The sequence below is a fragment of the Mirounga angustirostris genome, unplaced genomic scaffold (assembly GCF_029215605.1).
Source record: "Mirounga angustirostris isolate CCGP_5_RB_7025 unplaced genomic scaffold, mMirAng1.0.hap1 SCAF_2, whole genome shotgun sequence".
NCBI classification, from domain to species: Eukaryota; Metazoa; Chordata; class Mammalia; order Carnivora; family Phocidae; genus Mirounga; species Mirounga angustirostris.
This window is the reverse complement of record NW_026991710.1, coordinates 84,751,848-84,773,272: the sequence shown is the minus strand read 5'-3', so window position 1 is coordinate 84,773,272 and position 21,425 is coordinate 84,751,848. Positions and strand designations below refer to the sequence as shown.

The window sequence follows — 21,425 nt, the reverse complement described above, 5'->3', positions numbered from 1 at the left end:
AAGAGAAATGTTAGAGGACAAAGAGTAAACAGTATGATCCTCAGAAAGCTTTGCCTTATTGTCTGGGAATGAAAGCCCTCCCCAGGGACTCTCACTTATATCTCATTACACAGAACTGTGACACATGGCCACCTAGAGCTGCCAAAATGAATAGGAATTGGAGTTTTTGGCTTTTCAGCCTATAGCATGGGAAGCCAAGGGCAAAGAGATTGAAGTAGTTGTTTATGGAGTCAACCTATAGGTCTGTCCTACAAGTTTTTTTGTTACTTCATGTAAATTTATTTTTCTTGGAATATTGTCAGCCTACAGAGAACAAAAAATATGTTTTAGTAATCTTCAAATTACCCACAATGACTATCAAGAGAGTAGATGTCTAAGACATTGTAGCTATTCAATCAATGTTGTATTATTTTCACTTTAACTTAGAAATATGAACCAGGCAGGAATTAGTGATTCTAGTTTCTCTGAAAATGATGGAATCCATAGATTTCTCTTCGGTGACTCATTTCAACGTTGAAAAATTGCCTGGAGCTTTCCTGTTTCATCAAGTTGGCTCATTAGAGAGAACAATTTAACAGTAATATTGCTTGGAATATTTGAAGAATAACTCAGAAAACAGGGTGGGAAAGAAATATAAAAATATTAACAAGGCCTTTGTCAAGAGAGGTAAAGGTAAATAAGAATTAGATACACTACATTGTAAGTATAGATAAATAAGAATACAATACAATATATTGTAAATCAAAGAAAAGATTAGCAATTGAAAGTTAAGAATAGGGACTGCTGGGTAGCTCAGTCAGTTGAACATCTGCCTTCGGCTCAGGTCATGATTCCAGGGTCCTAGACGAGTCCCCAGTCCGGCCTCCTAGCTCAGTGGGAAGCCTGCTTCTCCCTCTGCCTGCCGCTCCCCCTGCTTGTGCACTCGCTCACACTCTCTCTCTCTGACAGAGAAATAAATAAAAAAAATTTTTAAAAGAAAGTTAAGAATAATCCAATTTAAAGTATTTTAGACATTCAGAATTCTAAGGGAAAAAATAAGTGCAATTCACTCATTTAAATTGCTCAAACTGCTGCTTAATTCATTCATGTGAATTTCCAACTTGTTCTATATCTATACTATTTCTCCTTCAGAACAGATCCCATTCCTCCTCCCTGTGTCATCTTATTTCTAGTTATAAATCATGGGGGATGAAGATAAAGTAATTGAACGTGAAGATTTGGAACCATCCACAGGAATGGATCATGCAGCTTCTACATATCAAGAAACACAGGTAAACCTATGACCAAATTTAGAATATTCCAACCATTTCCTTAAGGAAGGGACTGTATATTTCCAAATATATGATACAATTGTATTCTCTTCATTCTCCATCACTCAGTTAACAATTCTCCCCATTCTTAATCCCCAAACTCGTACGGTATGTGTGACTACCAGTTTTCCTGGTAGTCATTTAGCAGCTAGACCCACATGAGGCTGGAAAAAGAGAGAGCTTGTGAAATGCTTTGTGTTCCCAGCCTAACCCCTGGGATGGTTCTGGTTTTTACGCCCTCTCTCTTTTTATTGCTTAAATTCAAGTAGATGAATGAATCTGAATTTGTTTTCACCACAAGTAGTTCTCTTTTTCTGGCCCATTTTGATATATTTACCAACTATTGCCTTGAATAATATCTTAAATAGGCTGATTTTAAACCCAGTACTACAAAACAAAATGGAATACTATGTGACTCAAGCATTTATAATGTTACCAATAGGGACTTAATGGTAAATACTCCTAACATAGTTCTTGTTCCAAGCATTTACTCATTAGTTACTAATATAGCTGTGCATTTCCACTGTAAAGTGTTAGCCTTGATTCTAGTAATGGAAATTTGATCTGTGATGTGACGGCTCAGTAACTATAAAAATGTACAGCAAATATACAGTTTTAAGGATTCTTAAATTGCTTTAAACACAGGAGGAAACAGTTATGAGCTCCAAAGCAACAGATGCCAAAGAACCAACAGAAGGAAGTAACCTCCTGAATAGCAGTGAAAAAAAGCTACAAAAAATACCAACTGAATCAAATAATTTGCAAAGACTGAGACAAACATTTTCTTGTCCTCCACATGGTTTACTGGATAGAGGAATAACAAATGGTATGTAATTGGTAAAAATTAATTCAAAAAGAGAGGGTAAAAGATAACATTGTTATAATGAGAGATTCCAAAATAATATGGTTTAAAGGACAGAAAAAAGTTTACTTCTCTCACACATAAGAACTACTGGGTGGGGGCGCCTGGGTGGCTCAGTCGTTAAGCGTCTGCCTTCAGCTCAGGTCATGATCCCAGAGTCCTGGGATCGAGCCCCGCATCAGGCTCCCTGCTCCACGGAAAGCCTGCTTCTCCTTCTCCCGCTCCCCCTGCTTGTGTTCCCTCTCTCGCTGTGTCTCTCTCTGTCAAATAAATAAATAAAAAATCTTTAAAAAAAAGAACTACTGGGTGAACAACTCACTTTGTAGATGGCTCTGCTCCACAAGTCATTGAGGGGCCCATGCAGACGGGTTCTACCATCTTCAACACAAGGCTGTTGCCACTACCATTCCAGCAAGCAGGGAGAGGAAAAGAGCAGAGATCAAGGATATTTTCCTTTTTTGTATCTGAGTAGTTTCATAGGATTACGTTAGGACTCCAGTGAGAAAAATGATTGAGAAATCACTTGTAAACAGAAAAGCACTACATAAATATTGGTTTTAATTATTATTAAATAATGCAACTAATGTTTGAACAAACACAGCTTAATTTATACTTTCAAATGAATCTATCATTTTATAAGTAAGGATCCTGATTTCCAATTCAACTTATTCCGGTACAGCTACTATTACCTAAAATATTTGGGGGATTTTTCTTAGGGAGTTTATCTCAGCACTATTTCAAATATTGTCTTTGAGGAATGGATTTGGTTTTTGGAGGCAGACAAACATTATTATGATATCAATTTGATGAACAGATGGATGTTCAGATTCAGTAATGCTGTTTTTTGTTCAAAAAGGAAGTGTGTGTGTGTGTGTGTATTAATTTTGTACATTGGAAGATATGTGGTATAGCAGGAAAAAGGAGAAAGGGTTTGAAAATTATCTATAAAGGCAAATTTAAATACAATTTCAAAAATTATGTTGAGGAATGACAGCACCACTGGAGTATATATATGGCTTCCCAAATAAATATGTTGAAGAATATAACACATTTGATCTAAAACATGTGTTTACTAAAAAAATCAGACTCGCTTCTTTATTGTTATACTTCATTTGTGAGCTCTGAAAGACATTTTTACCATTCTCAACTTGGACAATGGAAGCCAAATATAATATGATATATTCTAGGCTCTACACATGTTTTTAATGAAATTAGCTAAGTTCCAAAATATACACCAGTTGTTAAGGCAACCGATAATTTAATACCTATTCTGTCCTTTTTATTATTTTTTTAAACTTTCACCATTCAAATCATGGCACATATCTATTTAAAATATTTATAGTAAAAACAGATAGGGATTGCATTAAGGAAAGGGTATAAATGAATGATGTGATTTGGAGACTCATTTTTTTTAATTCTATGATCATTGTCCATAAAGCTGCCTGAGAATTGGGAACTCATGATATATAAACACCTCTTACTTGTTTTCCTGTGCCTCTGTTCCGGAGGCTTACAAGACTGCTCTTTTTTTCCCTGTACTCCTTCCTGTGTCCCGTCAGTGTACTTAAGTATTTTTCTTAAGAAGTAGATCTCACATGTGAAAATATGATTTTTCCAAAATCATAAATGAGAAGTAAGTTATTAACTGAATTAAATGTGATTTAGATAAACCTTGTAAATGTACATTTACTATATATTTAGAACTGCATTTTGAATATGAGAAAGGAAAGAAACGCTAGAGGTTTAAAAGAAAAGTGGTCTTGAAGTGGAAAAATTAATTCTACCTTCTGAATTTAGTACAAAACTGGTTTTATACTTTGATAAGGGAAAATTTAGTATCTGGCAATTCCTGCTTTCCCATTGCACCTCCCATACTACATAGAAATTTCAGTTCCTATACCCAACTGGAAAATACAGAAGGCTCTTTAGTTATTTCATTGTAATAGCATCACAGTCTACAAAATCTGTAATAATTCTGTGAGGGTTAAAAAATGGGACATTGGATTTGATCTCCAGCAATATGGTAGATGAGACTCAATGAACAATTCTATCACTTATGTCAATGAAAACATCTGAAAACAATATTTTAAGTCTTTTTAAATGTAACTGTTATCTGTCAAGAAAACAGGAACTTGTCAGACACCAAAAACAGTATGACTTGGAGAAATAAATAAGCACTCAAGCTGGCTTTCACTCTGGAGGCTTCTGTAAAATGCCAGTGAACTTGAGATTCATTTTGAGAACCATGAGAATATAGGATGCTGTGCTTGAGTCTGCCCAGGTTGGGAGAAATTTCATAGGAGACATCATTCTTCGTCACCCATATTGGGAAACTGGAACCCAATGTGATGGTGAATTTGAGATAAACTTGCCCTGCAGAGGGAGACTGCAACAAAACCTTATCTGTCTATTCTGTAGTGTTCCTGGAAGAAGGAAGAGTCTCCACTAAAAATGTGTCCCAGATTGTTAAGATTCTAAGCACATGGTAGGAGCAAATTCAGATCCTATCTGGGAAAACTCACATTCACCTCCAACAATTCCCAAAGATAAAGTTTCAGAAAAGAGTTCACTGTTGCCCAAAAACCCAAAACCAAACAAACAAAAGCAAAAATCACAACAAGCAAAAGGAAACAGATTTCAAAAATTTGCATTATCAGAAAATAAAATAAAAAATATTCTCAAAATCTATGAAGTTAAAGAGGAGGTAGGAAATACAAAACAAGTAACTGTTTATAAATATGAATAGATTTTAATAAGCACCAAATTGAACTTCTAGAAATGAAAGACATAGTACAGTAATTGAAATTTAAAACTCAGTAGATTAGGCAACAGATTAAGTGAAAAGAAGATTGATAATCTAGCAAATAGATCTGAAGAGATTACAAGGCAGTACACAGAAAAAATATGGACAGTATGAAAACTGGGGTTAGGCAAATGGAGAAGGGACTGTGGCTGTTTAATTATTTAATCCCAGTTCCAGCAAAAGAGAACAGGAAGAATGGCGAAGAGGAAATATTTGAAGAAATAAAGAAGGGATGTTCCAGAATTGATGGAAAACATAAATCCTAAACAGACTAAAAGGAAGCCATACTGAAATTAAACATAAGTACTGAACATATCACACTTAAATTGCAGAAAACCAAAGAAAAAGTAAAGATCTTGAAAACAGCCAAAGAATAAGATTTCCCTAAGAGACTTAAAAACAATAATGAAAGCCAGAAAGCCAAGGAATAGTATTTTCAAGGAACTGGAAGAAAGTAACTCTCAGCCTAGAAGTGTATATACCCTGGAAAACTATCTTTTAAGAATGAGAATAAAGGGGCGCCTGGGTGGCTCAGTCGTTAAGGGTCTGCCTTCGGCTCAGGTCATGATCCCAGAGTCCTGGGATCGAGCCCCGCGTCGGGCTCCCTGCCCAGCGAGAAGCCTGCATCTCCCTCTCCCACTCCCCCTGCTTGTGTTCCCTCTCTCGCTGTGTCTCTCTCTGTCAAATAAATAAATAAAATCTTTAAAAAAAAAAAATGAATGAGAATAAAGGTAATTCCAGATAAATAAAACTAAGAATTTACTACCAACAGATCTTCATGAGAAATATAGTATGCTCTTCCACAGTGTTTCTGTACCATGAAATAGTTCATATATGATGGTAAATAAGGAATTGTGTCAGTGTTATATGAAAGTTTGCATTTGTACATAATTTTTCCTGCCACATTTATATTTTGCATCATCAAGCAATAGCGAGTGAATGCAAAATGCAATGAAAAACAAAAACAGACAAAAGAAGATCAGGTACATGGTTTCTTACAATTAAAGATAAAGCCTTACTAAAATGAGGACTTTTTAAAAAGCTGAACTCCTTCAGGCAGGTAGTTGCTGGCTTAGGGGCTTCAAAGACTTCTCAGCTTTCTACACCATTAAGCTATCTAATGAAACCACATGTGGATGTAGAAGCCAACAGTACAGATAAGGTAGCTGCCAACACTTTTCCCTCAGTTAAAACAACAACAAATATTTGATTGATGGAGAAAACTATAATCTGGATCAGATTTAGATGGAACTGCTTTCTATTGAAAGCAAATGCTTTCAGGATTCTGCATGTTGAGGTAGTAAGTGTGGTTCCAGGGATTAAGTCCACAAAAAAGAGACCGTGAGGTGCAAATGTCAGTGGAGATTTAATTGCGCTGGTACTTTTATTAGGATTATTACGGTTTTGGTCAGTACTTTGGTCACAAGTTCTGAGTTTTGAGTGGTCTGCCCAACTGTTTTCACAGGAGTCTTTGTATTTTCAGCGTACAATTTAGTACAACACAAGCTTTTCAAAGAAACATATTTCACATCCTAATAGAAATGCCTCTATTAAAGGAAATTCTTTAGGCAACAAAGTAATTGTCCCAGATTAAAGGGTTGAGTTGCCATAACAAATAATGATCAAAATAGAAAATAGATGAGTATGTGGATAATTCTAAACAAACATTGACTATAGAAAAGAAACAATAACTGTTTACTTCAAGACAGAACTGAAAATACTGGAATGCGATTGTTCAAGCATTCTCCTACGAAGAGAGTAAAGATAGCCAATGTTACTCTTTTTATTAACTAGTGAATATTTATGGTAAAATTATAAAGAAAAATAGGGGAGTGGTAAAAAAAAAAATTCAAGATTGTAGTTCCTTCTAGTAGTGTAAAAGGAGATGGAGGATGGGATTAGGAGGGGCCATAGGTGGATCCAAAGACACTGGTAATAGCCTACTTTTTAAGATGGTTGGTAATTACCCAGTTGTTCATATTACTGATGTTCTTTAAAATTTACACATAGTTATAAATATTTGTATGTATGTTCAACATTTTTTAAATTTTTACATTATACCAAAAGCCTGCATATGACAAGTTACTGGTAGAAACTAGTTTTCCTGGTTTATTTCAGTTACCATGGTGGTTCTTCTCTGGGCTGTAGTTTGGTCAATTACTGGCAGTGAATGTCTTCCTGGAGGAAACCTATTTGGAATTATAATCCTATTCTATTGTGCCATCATTGGAGGTAAACTTTTGGGGCTCATTAAGTTACCTACATTGCCTCCACTGCCTCATCTTCTAGGTAAGTGCTAAACACTTTCTGTTTTCTTCAAGAGTAAATCATATTTTAAAAATTGCAGTTTGGAAAGCTTTTGAAAATCAACATAAAATATTTCTGTATTTGCTGTGCTGGCACCAAAAGCCAATTGTTAAATTTTGAGTTAAACATAGCAATTTTTAAAAATTACATTAAATCTACAATTTTAATTTTTACTTAAAATTAAATAATTTGCATTAAAAACAAAACCAATAGATACTCAAAATTGATCACTTCCTAATTATTTTACTGCATTTTCCCCTTATCTATGCTCTTGATATTATGGAATTAATATATAATGGTGTGCCACTGGCTAGCTCTTCCCAATTGCACATTCGTTGACATCACATTGGTAGCTTAACATCAACCATGGTAGAAGTAACTATAAGACAGAAATCAGCAAATGCTACAAAACAGGGCTCAATATATTGTAAGTCACTCACATCATTGACAAAGGACTGAGGGGGTCATCTGCCAACTCAATATCAGGTGGCCATATCAATCCAGACCATTGGCAAAGGAAACAGTGCCCCAGGGAAGTTGTTTTCACATTCATTTGGAGAATAAAAAATGCTTCCTCATGCCCCCCTAACAAAACTCCAAAAGAAACTCTTAACATATTTTTGAGTTCTTGTTAGATTATTATTTCTTTTGAACTGTGCTCGTATCAACACTGTTTGTAATGAAAAATCTGAAAAGTTCCTTAAAGTCCATTAATTGGTCCAGAATTACAGTACTTCCAAACAGTGAGATACTCTTGTAACTATTTTTTTAAAGATTTATTTATTTATTTAAGAGAGAGCGAGCGGGGGAGGGGGGAGGGGCAGAGGGAGAAGGAGAGAATCTCAAGCAGACTCCCTGCTGGGCATGAAGCCTGGTGAGGGGAGTGATCCCACATCCCTGAGATCACAACCTGAGCTAAAACCAAGAGTTGGCTGCTCAACCGACTGAGCCACCCAGGCACCCTGATGCTATTGCAACTATTAAAAAATGAGGCACACACATACATACAGAAGCATGCTTAAATCAGTATAGAAACTTTCTGGAAAGGCACAGAAAACCCGTAAGAGTGAAAACTTTGGTGAATCAAGGTCAAAAGTTTGCAGTGGGGTAAGTCTTGTACTTGCCACTTTATACTTGTCAGTAATGTTTTAATTTACCATGAGCATGGATTATCCTTATTATTCTTTTAAAAACAACTGTTGTAGGCTAGTTCATAGTTGCAAAAATTCTGGAAAGACCCTAACTGCAGAATTCAGAACTTGAGAACTTCTAGACTAAATGGCAGCAATGAGAGATGCCTGGCAGTGATGCATCCTGGCCTAATGGTGTCTGGAGCAAGTCACAAAAGCTATGCTTGTCATTAGCATCTATTCTCATAGCTTACATACAGAAACTTGCAGTAAATTTGTTTAATCATTTCACATGCAGTACTTGTGAGGACATGCTGAACAGAGGATACTGCTGGGGAAGAACAGAGGCCAGAAGCCTCAGAGTGTCTGACGGAGAAGTTTTTCCCATTGTAGGGCATGTGGTATCAGCGAGGGCACGATTCTCTCACAAGCTCCTCAGCTCCCTCAGTCACTGTCAACTACCTACACTTCCCAGAATGTGTCACACTTCATCTTCATGTCTTGGAAGAAACTGCTAACCCATCCAGAAACTTCTCAACTCCCCAGCCCCTTCTTCCCTTCTTTGAATCCCTCTGACTCACCCCTCCTGTCTGAGCTCATACAATACTGCCTTATGCTTCCATAAAATTGAGGTTGTCGGTTTAACTTGCTCCCCTAGAGGCTGAAAGCTTTTTGACATGAAGTACCAAGTTTTTGTTCATTATTATATTTCTAATACCTACTACAGTGTCTAAAATACTGAAGGTGGGGAGCCTGGGGGGCTCAGTCCGTTAAGGGTCTGCCTTCAGCTCAGGTCATGATCCCAGGGTCCTGGGATTCAACCCTGCATTGGGCTTCCTGCTCAGCAGGGAATCTGCTTCTCCCTCTCCCTCTGCCCCTCCACCTCATTCATGCTCTCTCTCTCTCTCTCAAATAAATAAATAAAATCTTTTTTAAAATTTTAAAAAAATAAAATACTGAAGGCATTAGGTAAATGTTGAATGGCTGAACAAAAGAGTCAGCAGCTGACATGACAGAGCAATGTCTATTTCATTGTAACTCAGCTATAAGCCTTTGCAAAGCAAGTTATATATTTTGTATTAAATTATCTGGCTTGAAGGTAAAATAGAACCCATACAGGTTATTTGTTGAAAATTCAGGTAATCTGACATAGCAAATAATTTTAGGAGCTGTTTGCTATTTGCGCACAAAAGAGTGACTGAATTGGGCATTGTATTAAAACATTTTATGTTTAGAATTTGACCACATTTCTATCCAAATACTACAACCTATTTCTCCCTTGCAGGTTCAATTATTTAGGAATTATTAATGATTCTAGTCATTTTTTAAAGATTTATTTATTCATCTTAGAGAGAGAGTGAGGGGTAGGGGCAGAGGGAGAAAATCTTCAAGCTGACTCCCACTGAACATGGACCCCGATGCAGGGCTCTATCCCACAACCCATGAGATCATGACCTGAGCCAAAACCAAGAGCCAGATACACAACCGACTGAGCCACCCGGGTGCCCTGATTCTAATAATTTTTATCTGCACATTAAAACCCCCTTTTTTTTTAGCTCCTCTAATTTGACATATTGTTTTAATTTTTTACCAAAAATTTAACCTTATTTCATCTAGGGACTAAGCATAAAGGATGTGGTTTCTGGGATTATAGGGTAGTCTCTTTCACAACTAAAGTGCCAAAAAATACCTGTCAGAATGGCTGAAATAAACAACACAAGAAACAAGTGTTGACGAGGATGTAGAGCAAGGGGAACCGTCTTGCACTGTTGGTGGGAATGCAAACTGGTACAGCCACTCTGGAAAACAGTATGGAGTCTCCTCAAAAAGCTAAAAATAGAACTACCCTACAACCCAGAAATTATACTACTAGGTATTCACCCAAAGAATACAAAAATACTAATTTGAAGGGATACATGTATCCCAATGTTTATAGCAGTACTATCAACAATAGCCAAATTATGGGAACAGCCCAAATGTCTATCAACTAATGAATTGGTAAAGAAGATGTGTTATATATATAATGGAATATTATTCAGTCATAAAAAAGAATGAAATCTCGCCATTTACAAAGACATGGATAGAGCTAGAGAGTATTATGCTAAGTGAAATAAGTCAGAGAAAGACAAATACCATATGATTTCACTCATGTGGAATTTAAGAAACAAAACAGATGAACATGGGGGGAAGGCAAATCAGAAAACACTCTTTTTTTAAATTTAAATTCAATTAATTCACATATAATGTATTATTGGTTTCAGAGGTCTGTGATTCATCAGTCTTATATAACACCCAGTGCTTATTACATCACATGCGCTCCTTAATGCCCATCACCCAGTTACCCCATCCCTCCACCTCCCCTTCAGCAACCCTCAGTTTGTTTCCTATGATTAAGAGTCTCTTATGGAGGAAAACCAACTCTTAACTATAGAGAACAAACTGATGGTTACCAGAGGGAAGGTGGGTGGTGGAGGGTTAAATATGTGATGGGGATTAAGGAAGGCACTTGTAATGAGCACCAGGTGATGTATGGAAGTGCTGAATCACTATACTGTACACTTGAAACTAATATTACACTGTATGTTAACTAACTGGAATTTAAATAAAAACTCTAAAAAAAGAATATGAAAGAGACATGAACTCAAAAATAAGTAAAGTGCCAAAATGTTTTCTGTATTTGTATACTAACTAAAGAGTTATTGACTTCTCCATTCTAGGTATGCTGCTTGCTGGGTTTCTTCTCAGAAATATCCCAGTCATCAGTGATAACATACAGATCAAGCACAAGTGGTCTTCCGCTTTGAGAAGCATAGCCCTGTGTGTCATATTGGTCCGCGCTGGCCTTGGGCTTGATTCAAAGGTATGAAGTGTAAATTTCTAATTGTTGACCAGGAATTGTATTCCTCCGATCCTACTACTATTGGGAACCACTGAGCTTTAGACACTTTGTGTGACGGTCTCAAGAAGAGAATGGAGTTTATTTCACACAGGACTGACTATTCCCAGAAGATGTCCCATATTCTTTCTTGGAGTGAGGTGGAATTACTGTCTGGGGACAGCACTAAGAGTGAAGGCTCTGCTTTTCTCTGACAGAGATACAGGTCATCCTTGTAGATAATGGTGATAAGAGAAAGTATTACATTTTTGGTGTGCAAAGCCTTATGCAAGTGTTTAGGGCTAACTATACCAGCTCAAGAAACTGTTTGGTACAGAGGAGGAGTCTCAAGTATGCTTATTTTAATGCGATTACTAACATATGTTTTTGAATGAAAGAATGAATGTTCCTAGGGATGAAGATTTTCACCCTGGCCTCTCTATGGGGCCACAGATTATTAAAAAAAGCTAATGCTGAGAGTGTTCAATCAGCTAGTTTGGGGATTATTGAGTACAGACTCTAGAACACCCTGCCTGAGTTCAAACCTGGCTGTGTAATTTCACCAATTTCATGATCTTGGGCAAATGACTTTAACTTGTGCCTTTTTAGATGAGGACGTCTAAAAATACTGGGAATAATAATATCACTTAGATCATAAGGTTGCTATGAGGATTAAATAAGCTATCTCCAAAACACTTAGAACACTGAAATATTTGTTAAAACTCGTTACCTGGAAAATTCATGGTAATCCAGACATGGTCTGAATACTGAAGAAAAAGTATTTAATGTCATAATCTCTACCTGTCTTTATAGGATTATTTTAGTATCTCTATTTGTCTATTTCAGGCCCTGAAGAAGTTGAAGGGTGTTTGTGTAAGATTATCCATGGGTCCTTGTCTGGTGGAGGCGTGCACATCTGCTCTTCTTGCTCACTTCCTAATGGGTTTACCATGGCAATGGGGATTTATACTGGGGTAATGATTTTTTTTTTTTTTTGTCATATGAAAATAATGCAGAGATGTTGAGGTCTTTCCCTGATTCCATACAAGAGAATGTATAACAAATTATTTTAAGGACATCAGATGCTGGAATACAACATAGGTATTCCAGCATCATCTAAATATTATAACTTCAAAATATACTATATATAGTATATGTCTAACTTGTACAGCGATTATGATTTAAACTATTGAAAAAGTAATATTACTATTAAACTATTGAAAAAGTTTTGGGTGCCTGGGTGGCTCAGTTGGTTGGGCGACTGCCTTTGGCTCAGGTCATGATCCTGGAGTCCCGGGATCGAGTCCCGCATCGGGCTCCCTGCTCAACAGGGAGTCTGCTTTGCCCTCTGACCCTATCCCCTCTCATGTGTTCTCTCTCTCTCATTCTCTCTCTCTCAAATAAATAGAATCTTTAAAAAAAAAAAAGAAAAGAAAAAGTTTTACCTACACCTGATTCCGTGCTGGTGAGAGAAATTGCCATCTCTCACCTCAAAGTCTGTCCAAAGGATAATAAATGTGTCAACAGTAATCAACCTCTAATGTTGTTTTTCTCCTTCTGACACCAGACAATTATGATTAGGTGGTTCTGCTGTCTCTTCCTTCCACTGCCAGTTCTTTGAATGGTTAACAGTCATGAGAAGTAAATAAATGTGAAAAGTACTTAGTAAGAACTTAGTACTAATAAGTAGGCAAGAAGCAAGAAATTCTTACTTCTCATGGTTGAGACTGTGGAGCTGTTCTGCCTGGATTCCAGTCCCAACCCCGTGACTTTCCAGTATGTGACCTTTGGCAAGTTCATGAATCTCTCTGTGTCTCAATCACTTGATTTGCAGAATGAAGATAGTGATTGTAGCCACCTTCTAGGACTGTTGTGAGAATAAAATTAGTTAATATATGTAAAGCACTTAAAATAGTGTATAACGTTTTCGGCTGTTACAGCATCTGCTGGGGTTACTCTCGCCATCACTACCATGATGGCCTTCTCCTAATCCGTTGTCTTTTTCACATACCAAGTCCCGACAGAAGGTCTAACATCAGTCGGTTCCAGTTTAAAAAGTCCACGCTGTGTTTTTCAACCCTCATACTATGAATGTTTTGGTTTTGTTTGTTTGTTTGTTTTTTAAGGCAGATTCCTAGAACTTAACCCCATGAGGCCTTCGGTACCACCCATAATTACATATTTTCGGGCAACCTAAGTAGTTCTAGTACAAGCTGTCTGTGGCCACACTTGGAAAAAGTGCTCTATAGAACGTGTGTGTGTGTGTGTGTGTGTGTGTTTCTGGCTTAGTGCTTCACTGCCATTTGAAAACGGTAGTTGTCTGAAGTGTAACCTCTAAAAGAGTAGAGTTTACTAGAATTTCCACAACAATAATAACAATGAGTAAGCCACTATCAACTGTTTAAAGTGCTGCCTACTTAGTTTTGTTTTAGGTGCTGTGTCTCCAGCTGTCGTGGTACCCTCAATGCTCCTTTTGCAGGAGGGAGGCTATGGGGTTGAGAAAGGCATCCCGACCTTACTCATGGCTGCTGGCAGCTTCGATGACATTCTGGCAATCACTGGCTTCAACACATGCTTGGGCATGGCCTTTTCCACAGGTAAGCTGGTCAGTTCACAATGAGCTGTTCTCTTGTGCCCTAAAGACATAAATTATGATGTGACAAGCAAGGCATATTTGCTTGATAATTGGGTAAGGCAGACTGAAATAGAGAAAGCAACTCCAAGAGTTAGTTCTATACCTAAGGAGGGACCGGTAGCTTCCTATTTTACTCCCTTAACCCTCTGGACATGGACTGTTCCAGTGGTCTGGTAAGGCATAAGTGGGGGATCCAGAGTAGCCAAGTTTAAGGAAGGATTCAAATAGCTTTTGCATGGAGCCTTCTGGGAAAGTTAAATCTTGCAGACTTCACACATAGATGAGTAGGTTTTTCAAAGACCACAAGTGACTAGAGAGCCGTCCAAGGGGAAGGAAGAGCATTCTTCTAAAATAGGAACAGTTTCTGCTCTCTTCTACCATTTTATGGGCAATAACTGCAATGATTTTAATGGCTATCTTATTAGTACTCACTAAGTGTCTGATATGGATGTATTTTGTGCTAAATAGTAATAAAAGAAGGGCACAAGGCACTTTTTGTCTCAGACTATTATCAACACTTTTACTCTCCTTTGGCACAGCACAAGTTTCTTTTTAATCCATGTCCAAGATCAGGAGATTAAAATTTGCAATTCCATATTATTGACAAAACTTAATTGTAGCCTAAGTTTAGCTTCCAATAACTGTGGGAACACACTTTCTTGGAAGGTCATGTGTTTTCAGTCTCTCTAGTTATCTTCCCATTTTACAGTTCATGCTGATTACCTAGAACCTCACCTCTTCCCCATTGCCCTAAAGTTGCCTTACATCCAGTCACTAAATTAACCTTAGCAAAACATGGTTCTCATAGTGTTACTTTTTGGCACAAGAACCAATGAGGATTCCCTATTGTCTGTTAGGTCAAATCTACACTCTTGTCTTTATTTTCATTCTACTGTACGTGTCCAAATTTATGTTTTCACTGATTTCCTGGTATGCTTCTTTCCTTATTTTATTTTTTTATTGTTTTCTCTTTCCCAGCTTTATTGAGGTATAAATGACAAAATTGTAAGACATTTAAAACATGTGGCATGACACTTTGGTATACATGTATACATTGTGAAATGATCCTCCTGTCGAATTAAGTAACACTTCCATCACCTCACATATTTACCTGTTGTTGTTGTTGAGAATATTTCAGTTCTACTTTCTTAGCAAATTTCAATTATCCAATACAGTTTTATCAATTACAGTTACCATGCTAAACATTAGATTCTCAGACCTCATGATCATTTTATCTTGAAAGTTTTTACCCTTTTAACAGCCTCTCCCCGTTTCCCCTACCCCTTAGCCCCTGGCAACCACTTTTCTACTCTCAGTGCCTGAGTTCAACTTTCTGTTTGTTTGCATCTTTAAAACAGTGGTTCTCAACCTCAGCTGCACACTAGAATTACCTGGGGAGCTTTCAAAAATACTCATCTGTGGGCACTACCTCAGACCAATTAAAGCAGAGCCTTTGGGAATGGAAGCCAGGCATTAGAGCAAGAGTTTGCCTTAGAACCACAGGGGAGGGGAAGGAGAGAAATGGGGGATGTGGGGGGAGGGCTTACTGGGGTTTTCATAATCCAGGGAGTGTGGGCTATGGATAGTTTAAGAACTTGCCTAGTCAGCAATGCTATGTTTCCTCTGCCCTGCTCCACTAAATGTAGTCCTTAAACCCATTTTGGGTGGGAACTACCTGGAATCTCTTTAAAATGTGGATCCCAAGCCCTGCCAGGCCTACTGAGTCAGAAATTTTACAGGTGGGCCCAAGAAGTCTTTTTTTCTTTCTTAAACAATTTTACATACAAGAGACTGAAACTAATTAGCTAATTTCTACACATTTATAGTGAATTATTTACTGTAATTGCTTGAGACATATGCTACTATCACAGCTAGATGCTTCTGACAGTCACACCATTACCTAACATAGAGCTGCCCTAGCTAAATAAAATTACTACAGAGGTAATTATTTTTTTAAATAAGAGAGATGATTGAAACTCTCAGAAAGGAAAGGACCTACCCACCATAGGTCCATTGGCTGGGGCCCTGTAAATCAGACTGACAAAAGACAAATGAACAAGAGGAAAGCAGTTAGCCTGTGCACCAAGCTTGCAGAGGGGAGAACTCAGTGATGACTAACTCCAAGGGGGTGGTTAGAATTTGGGCTTATATATATAGCATCTTAGCAAAGAACAATAATTTTGTAGAGATGTGCAAGACAAAGGAAAAGAACTTTGAGCTTTTGGAGGCAGCAAATAGGGACACTAATGGTAGCTAGGCCTGCTTCCAGCAAAGTTTGTTACACAGATTCTTCTGGTGCTGTCTTTGGGCTGATGAGAGTTTGAAGTTGTCTCAGTGGTTAACCTCTGTCCTTCCTGGTAGAGGGGAGAAAGACACTTTAAAAATTCATGTCCTCCTTTTAGGTAAATAGGGGAAGATAGACACCTTTTCTTGATTCTGTTTCTTCTCAGTTGCCTTCTGCTCAAAATAATCCTTATGCCAAAGTGGCATACCTTGGGGTGGCATGTTCTGTTACCCTAAACTACAATAATGAGAAACCACATAACTAGTTAGCACATTTTTTCGTAGAACAGTGTGGACTTCTTCCTTGCTGATTTGGATGCCTTTTACTTCTTTTTGTTTTCTGATTGCTGAGGCGAGGACGGTGTTAAATAACAGTGGTGAGAGTGGACATCCCTATCTTCTTCCTGACTGTAAAGTAAAAGCTCTCAGTTTTTCCCATTGAGGATGATATTAGTTGTGGATCTTTTGTATATGGCCTTTATGACGTTGAGGTATGTTCCCTGTATCCCTATTTTGTTGAGCATTTTTGTCAAGAAAGGATGCTGTACTTTGTCAGATGCTTTTTCTGCATCTATTGAAAGGATCATATGGTTTTTATCCTTTCTTTTCTTGACGTGGTGTATCATGTTGATTGATTTGCAAATATTGAACCACCCTTGCAACCCAGGAATAAATCCCACTTAATCATGGTGAATGATTCTTTTAATGTACTATTGGATTCAATTTGCTAGTATCTTGTTGAGAATTTTTGCATCCATGTTCATCAGGGATATTGGCCTGTAATTCTCTTTTTTAGTGTGGTCTTTGTCTGGTTTTGGGATCTAGGTAATGTTGGCCTCATAGCATGAATTTGGAAGTTTTCCTTCCATTTCTATTTTTTGGAACAGTTTGAAAAGAATACATATTAAGTCTTCTTTAAATGTCTGTTAGAATTCCCCTGGGATGGGCGCCTGGGTGGCTCAGTCGGTTAAGCGACTGCCTTCGGCCCAGGTCATGATCCTGGAGTCCCAGGATGGAGTCCCGCATCGGGCTCCCTGCTTGGCGGGGAGTCTGCTTCTCCCTCTGACCCTCCTCCCTCTCCTGCTCTCTCTCTCATTCTCTCTCTCAAATAAATAAATAAAATCTTTAAAAAAAAAAAAAAAGAATTCCCCTGGGAAGCCATCTGGCCCTGGACTCTGGTGTGTTGGGAGATTTTGATTCCTGATTCAATTTCTTTGCTGGTTATTGATCTGTTCAAGTGTTCTATTTCTTCCTGTTTCAGTTTTGGTAGTTTATACATCTCTAGGAATTTATCCATTTCTTCCAGATTGCCCAATTTGTTGGCATATAATTTTTCATAATATTCTCATATAATTATTTGTATTTCTGTAATATTGGTTGTGATCTCCCCTCTCTCATTTTTGATTTTATTTATTTGGGTCTTTTCCCTTTTTTTTTTTTTAATAAGTCTGGCTAGGAATTTATCAGTTTTATTAATTTTTTCAAAAAACCAGCTCCTGCTTTCATTGATCTGTTCTACCAGGGTTTTTTTGTTTGTTTCTATATCATTTATTCCTGCTTTAATCTATATTATTTCCCTTCTTATGGCTTTAGGCTTCATTTGTTGTTCTTTTTCTAGCTCCTTTAGGTGTAAGGTTAGGTTGTGTATTTGAGATTTTTCTTGCTTCTTTAGGTAGGGCTGTATTGCTGTATACTTCCCTCTTATGACCGTTTTTGCTGCATCCCAAAGTTTTGGACTGTCATGTTTTCAATATCATTTGATTCCAAGTATTTTTTTTAATTTTTTCTTTAATTTCCTGGTTGACCCATTCATTCTTTAGTAGGATGTTCTTTTTTTTTTTCTTTTTAAGATTTTATTTATTTAGAGAGAGAGTGTGTGAGCGGGGGTGGCGGGCAAAGGGAGAGGGGGAGAGAGAGAATTTCAAGCAGACTACACGCTGAGTGTGGAGCCCAATGCAGGGCTCAGTTTCACAACCCTGAGATTATGACCTGAGCTGAAATCAAGAGTCAGACTGAGCCACCCATGTGCCCCTAGTAGGATGTTCTACACCTTCCATGTATTTGTGGTCTTTCCAAATTTTTTCTTGTGGTTGACTTCAAGTTTCACAGTGTTGTGGTCAGAAAATATGTATGGTATTATCTTAGTCTTTTTGTACTTTTTGAGGCCTGATTTGTCATGGAGAGTGTCCCATGTGCACTGAAAAGACTGTGTATTCTGCTGCTTTAGAATGAAATGTTCTGAATATATCTGTTAAGTCCATCTAATCCAGTGTAGCATTCAAAGCCATTGTTTCCTTATTGATTTTCTGCTTCCGATGATCTGTCCATTGATGTAACTGGGGTGTTGAAGTCACTTACTATTATTGTATTTTTATCAATGAGTTATATTATGATATTTAAAGAGGCTATGCAACAAATATACTCTTCTGGGAGCAATTTCAAAAATAATTTGTTTTCAGATTTACTTTTAGAAATGACTTTTGAGGGAAGCCTGGGTGGCTCAGTCAGTTAAGCATCTGCCTTTGACTCAGGTCATGATTTCAGGGTCCTGGGATGGAGCCCCTCATTGGTCTCCCTGCTCAGCTGAACACCTGCTTCTCCCTCTCCCTCTCCCCCTACTCCCCGCTCATGCTCGTGCTCTCTTTCTCTCTATCTCAAATAAATAAAGAAAATCTTTAAAAAGAAAAGAAAATAACTTTTGAGAAAGAGTAAGTCCCCTTCACTCATTGTAGTAAGAAAAGATTCTTGGGGCTCCTGGCTGGCTCAGTTGGAAGAGCATGTGACTCCTGATCTTGGAGTTGTGAGTTTGAGCCCCACATTGGGTGTAGAAATTACTAATAAATAAATAAATAAAACTAAAAAAAAAGATTCTTGATTTTAATTGCCAGATTTTTAAGTTACTATATTCTATACATATCAGAGCTACTAAAGTCAATATCATTATTAGTAAAAAAAAAACAAAACATCAGGCTCTTAAATGGCAATTTGAAAACTAGATCTGTCTTCTCACCCAGCCTTTGCCTATTGTATAGTAGAACAAATTAGCTCTGATTCATGAATTTTATCTTTTATATTTTCTTAGGCCCTTTAAGTAAATTTTTATTGAAGTAAATGAAAAAAAAAGTACACAAATCATAGATTTTGCCTGTCTTGAAATTTATCTGCAATAATATGCATAGCTTTCTTATACTATAGGCCCATTTTATTAGACATTTTAAGTCACATATATTTAAGAATGTAGAGAGCAGGAAATATCTGTATACTTTTCCTCCTATGTAATTAGATGCTTTATGTTGATGATTAAAGTAAAGTCTAAGTATTTATGGATGTAAAGTTCTGTCTGAAGTTTTTCTTTTTATATGTTTTTAAGGCTCCACAGTTTTTAACGTTCTCAGAGGAATCTTAGAAGTGGTAATTGGTGTGGCAGCTGGATCTCTTCTTGGATTTTTTATTCAGTACTTTCCAAGCAGTGACCAGGTAAAAGAAATAATCTATGGGAAAGTCATTCTTTAAAATGTCATTGGAAAAACATTCTGGAATGGTCCCCTGGAAGCCAATGTGAATAACATAATTTAGAAATGGCTCCCCATTCTAAAACTGTTTATTGCCAAATCAGTGCTATCCATGAGATTTATGAAGAGGGCTAGATATACTGTTGACCCTTGAACAGTGTGGATTAGGGGCACAGACCCCCACATGGTCAAAAATCCATGTATAACTTTTGACTCCCCAAAAACTTAACTACTAATAGCCCACTGTTGACTGGAAGCCTTTCTGATAACATAAACAGTTGATTAACACATATTTTGCATGTTGTATGTATTATACACTATATTCTTACAATAAAGTAAGCTAGAGAAAAGAAAATGTTATTAAGAAAATCATAAGGAAGAGAAAATACAGGATTCAGGGGGAAAGATGACAGAGGAGTAGGGGACCCTATTTCAACTGGTCCCCGGAATTGAGCTGGATATCTACCAGACCACTCTGAGCACCCACAAAACCAGCCTGGGATGTAAGAAGATCTGGATCTCTACAAACAGAATATCGCAGGTGGTTGGTTTCGAGGTACGAAGCGGGGAGCTGTGATTCTGCGGGCAGGTATCAGAGGATAAATGGCAGCGGGAGGGTGCCTGGCCGTGGGGATCCTACACCGCCAGTGAGCAACAGCCTCGCACGCTGGGGATGGGCACAGACTCGCAGACCGGTAGTGGTGGGGAAAGGACTTTGGGGCAGCCCCCAGGATGGAAACCCGGAGCGGCGGGGTCGCGCGGGCAAACTGAGAGCAGCTGGCGGTTTTAGAAGCACAAAGGGCAGAGACATGCTCCGACCTGGAGGCAGGACTGGGAGCACTGAGGAGGGGAGCACAACCCAGGCCGCTGCAGTTTATAGCAGCACGGACAGCAACAGAGACGGTGTGGCTTGGAGAGCTCACTGAAGAACAGACTGCGGTCTCTCTGCTCTGAGGCAGAGGGTTGGAAACAGTCTCTTCTGCTCTGATTCGCGGAAGAGACATGGAAAGCCACCAGGGAAAGCCGCCAGAGAACAAAAGCCCCAAAGACTGATTCCCGCTGAGCCCACCCCCGCCACAGGGGGGCAGGGCAACACCGCCCAAACAGGGTTACCTGAGTAACAGTGTGGCAGGCCCCTCCTGCAGAAGACAGGCTGGGGAAATAAGAGGCCAGCAACCCTAAGGTCCCAAGAAAACAGGTGCATCTTGCTTGGGTTCTGGTCAATAATTTGGACTCTATACATTCCCTCAAACACCCATCAACAGAATGACTAAGAGGAGGAGCCCCCAAAATAGAAAAGACTCAGAGATTATGACTTATGCTGCAGATTTACAAATGGATGCAGATATAACCAAGATGTCGGAGATGGAATTCAGGCTAGCAATTGTGAAGACAATGGCTAGAATGGAGAAATCCGCTAAAGGCAACATAGAGTCTCTAAGGGCGGAAATAAAAGGTGAATTGGCAGAACTTAAAAATGCTATCAATGAGATCCAATCCAATCTAGATAATCTAACAGCTAGGGTAACTGAGGCAGAAGAGCGAATAAGCAACCTGGAAGACAATATAATAGATAGAAAGAGAAAAGAGGAGGCCAGGGAAAACAACTCAGAATCCATGAAAATAGAATCAGAGAAATAAGTGACACCATGAAGCGTTCCAATGTCAGAATAATTGGAATCACGGAGGGAGGAGAGAGAGAGAGGAC

At 38.1% G+C, this 21,425-nt stretch overlaps 1 protein-coding gene across 12 annotated transcripts in view; it reads left to right on the top strand.

Moving 5' to 3' along the window:
• Positions 1-21,425, top strand: part of SLC9B2 (solute carrier family 9 member B2) — a 60,832-nt gene that overhangs the window by 15,982 nt on the left and 23,425 nt on the right. For 6 of the 12 annotated variants that reach the window (XM_064584914.1, XM_054508784.2, XM_045880652.3 and 3 more), the window contains exons 2-8: positions 1,132-1,271; positions 1,956-2,136; positions 7,094-7,264; positions 11,130-11,272; positions 12,134-12,261; positions 13,709-13,884; positions 19,576-19,682. In XM_064584914.1, the coding sequence (XP_064440984.1) occupies positions 1,182-1,271; positions 1,956-2,136; positions 7,094-7,264; positions 11,130-11,272; positions 12,134-12,261; positions 13,709-13,884; positions 19,576-19,682 (996 nt within the window). In that variant the 5' untranslated portion in view covers positions 1,132-1,181. The remainder of the gene's footprint in view (positions 1-1,131; positions 1,272-1,955; positions 2,137-7,093; positions 7,265-11,129; positions 11,273-12,133; positions 12,262-13,708; positions 13,885-19,575; positions 19,683-21,425) is intronic. The other 6 variants (XM_064584918.1, XM_045880651.3, XM_064584917.1 and 3 more) reach the window with 3 other exon arrangements.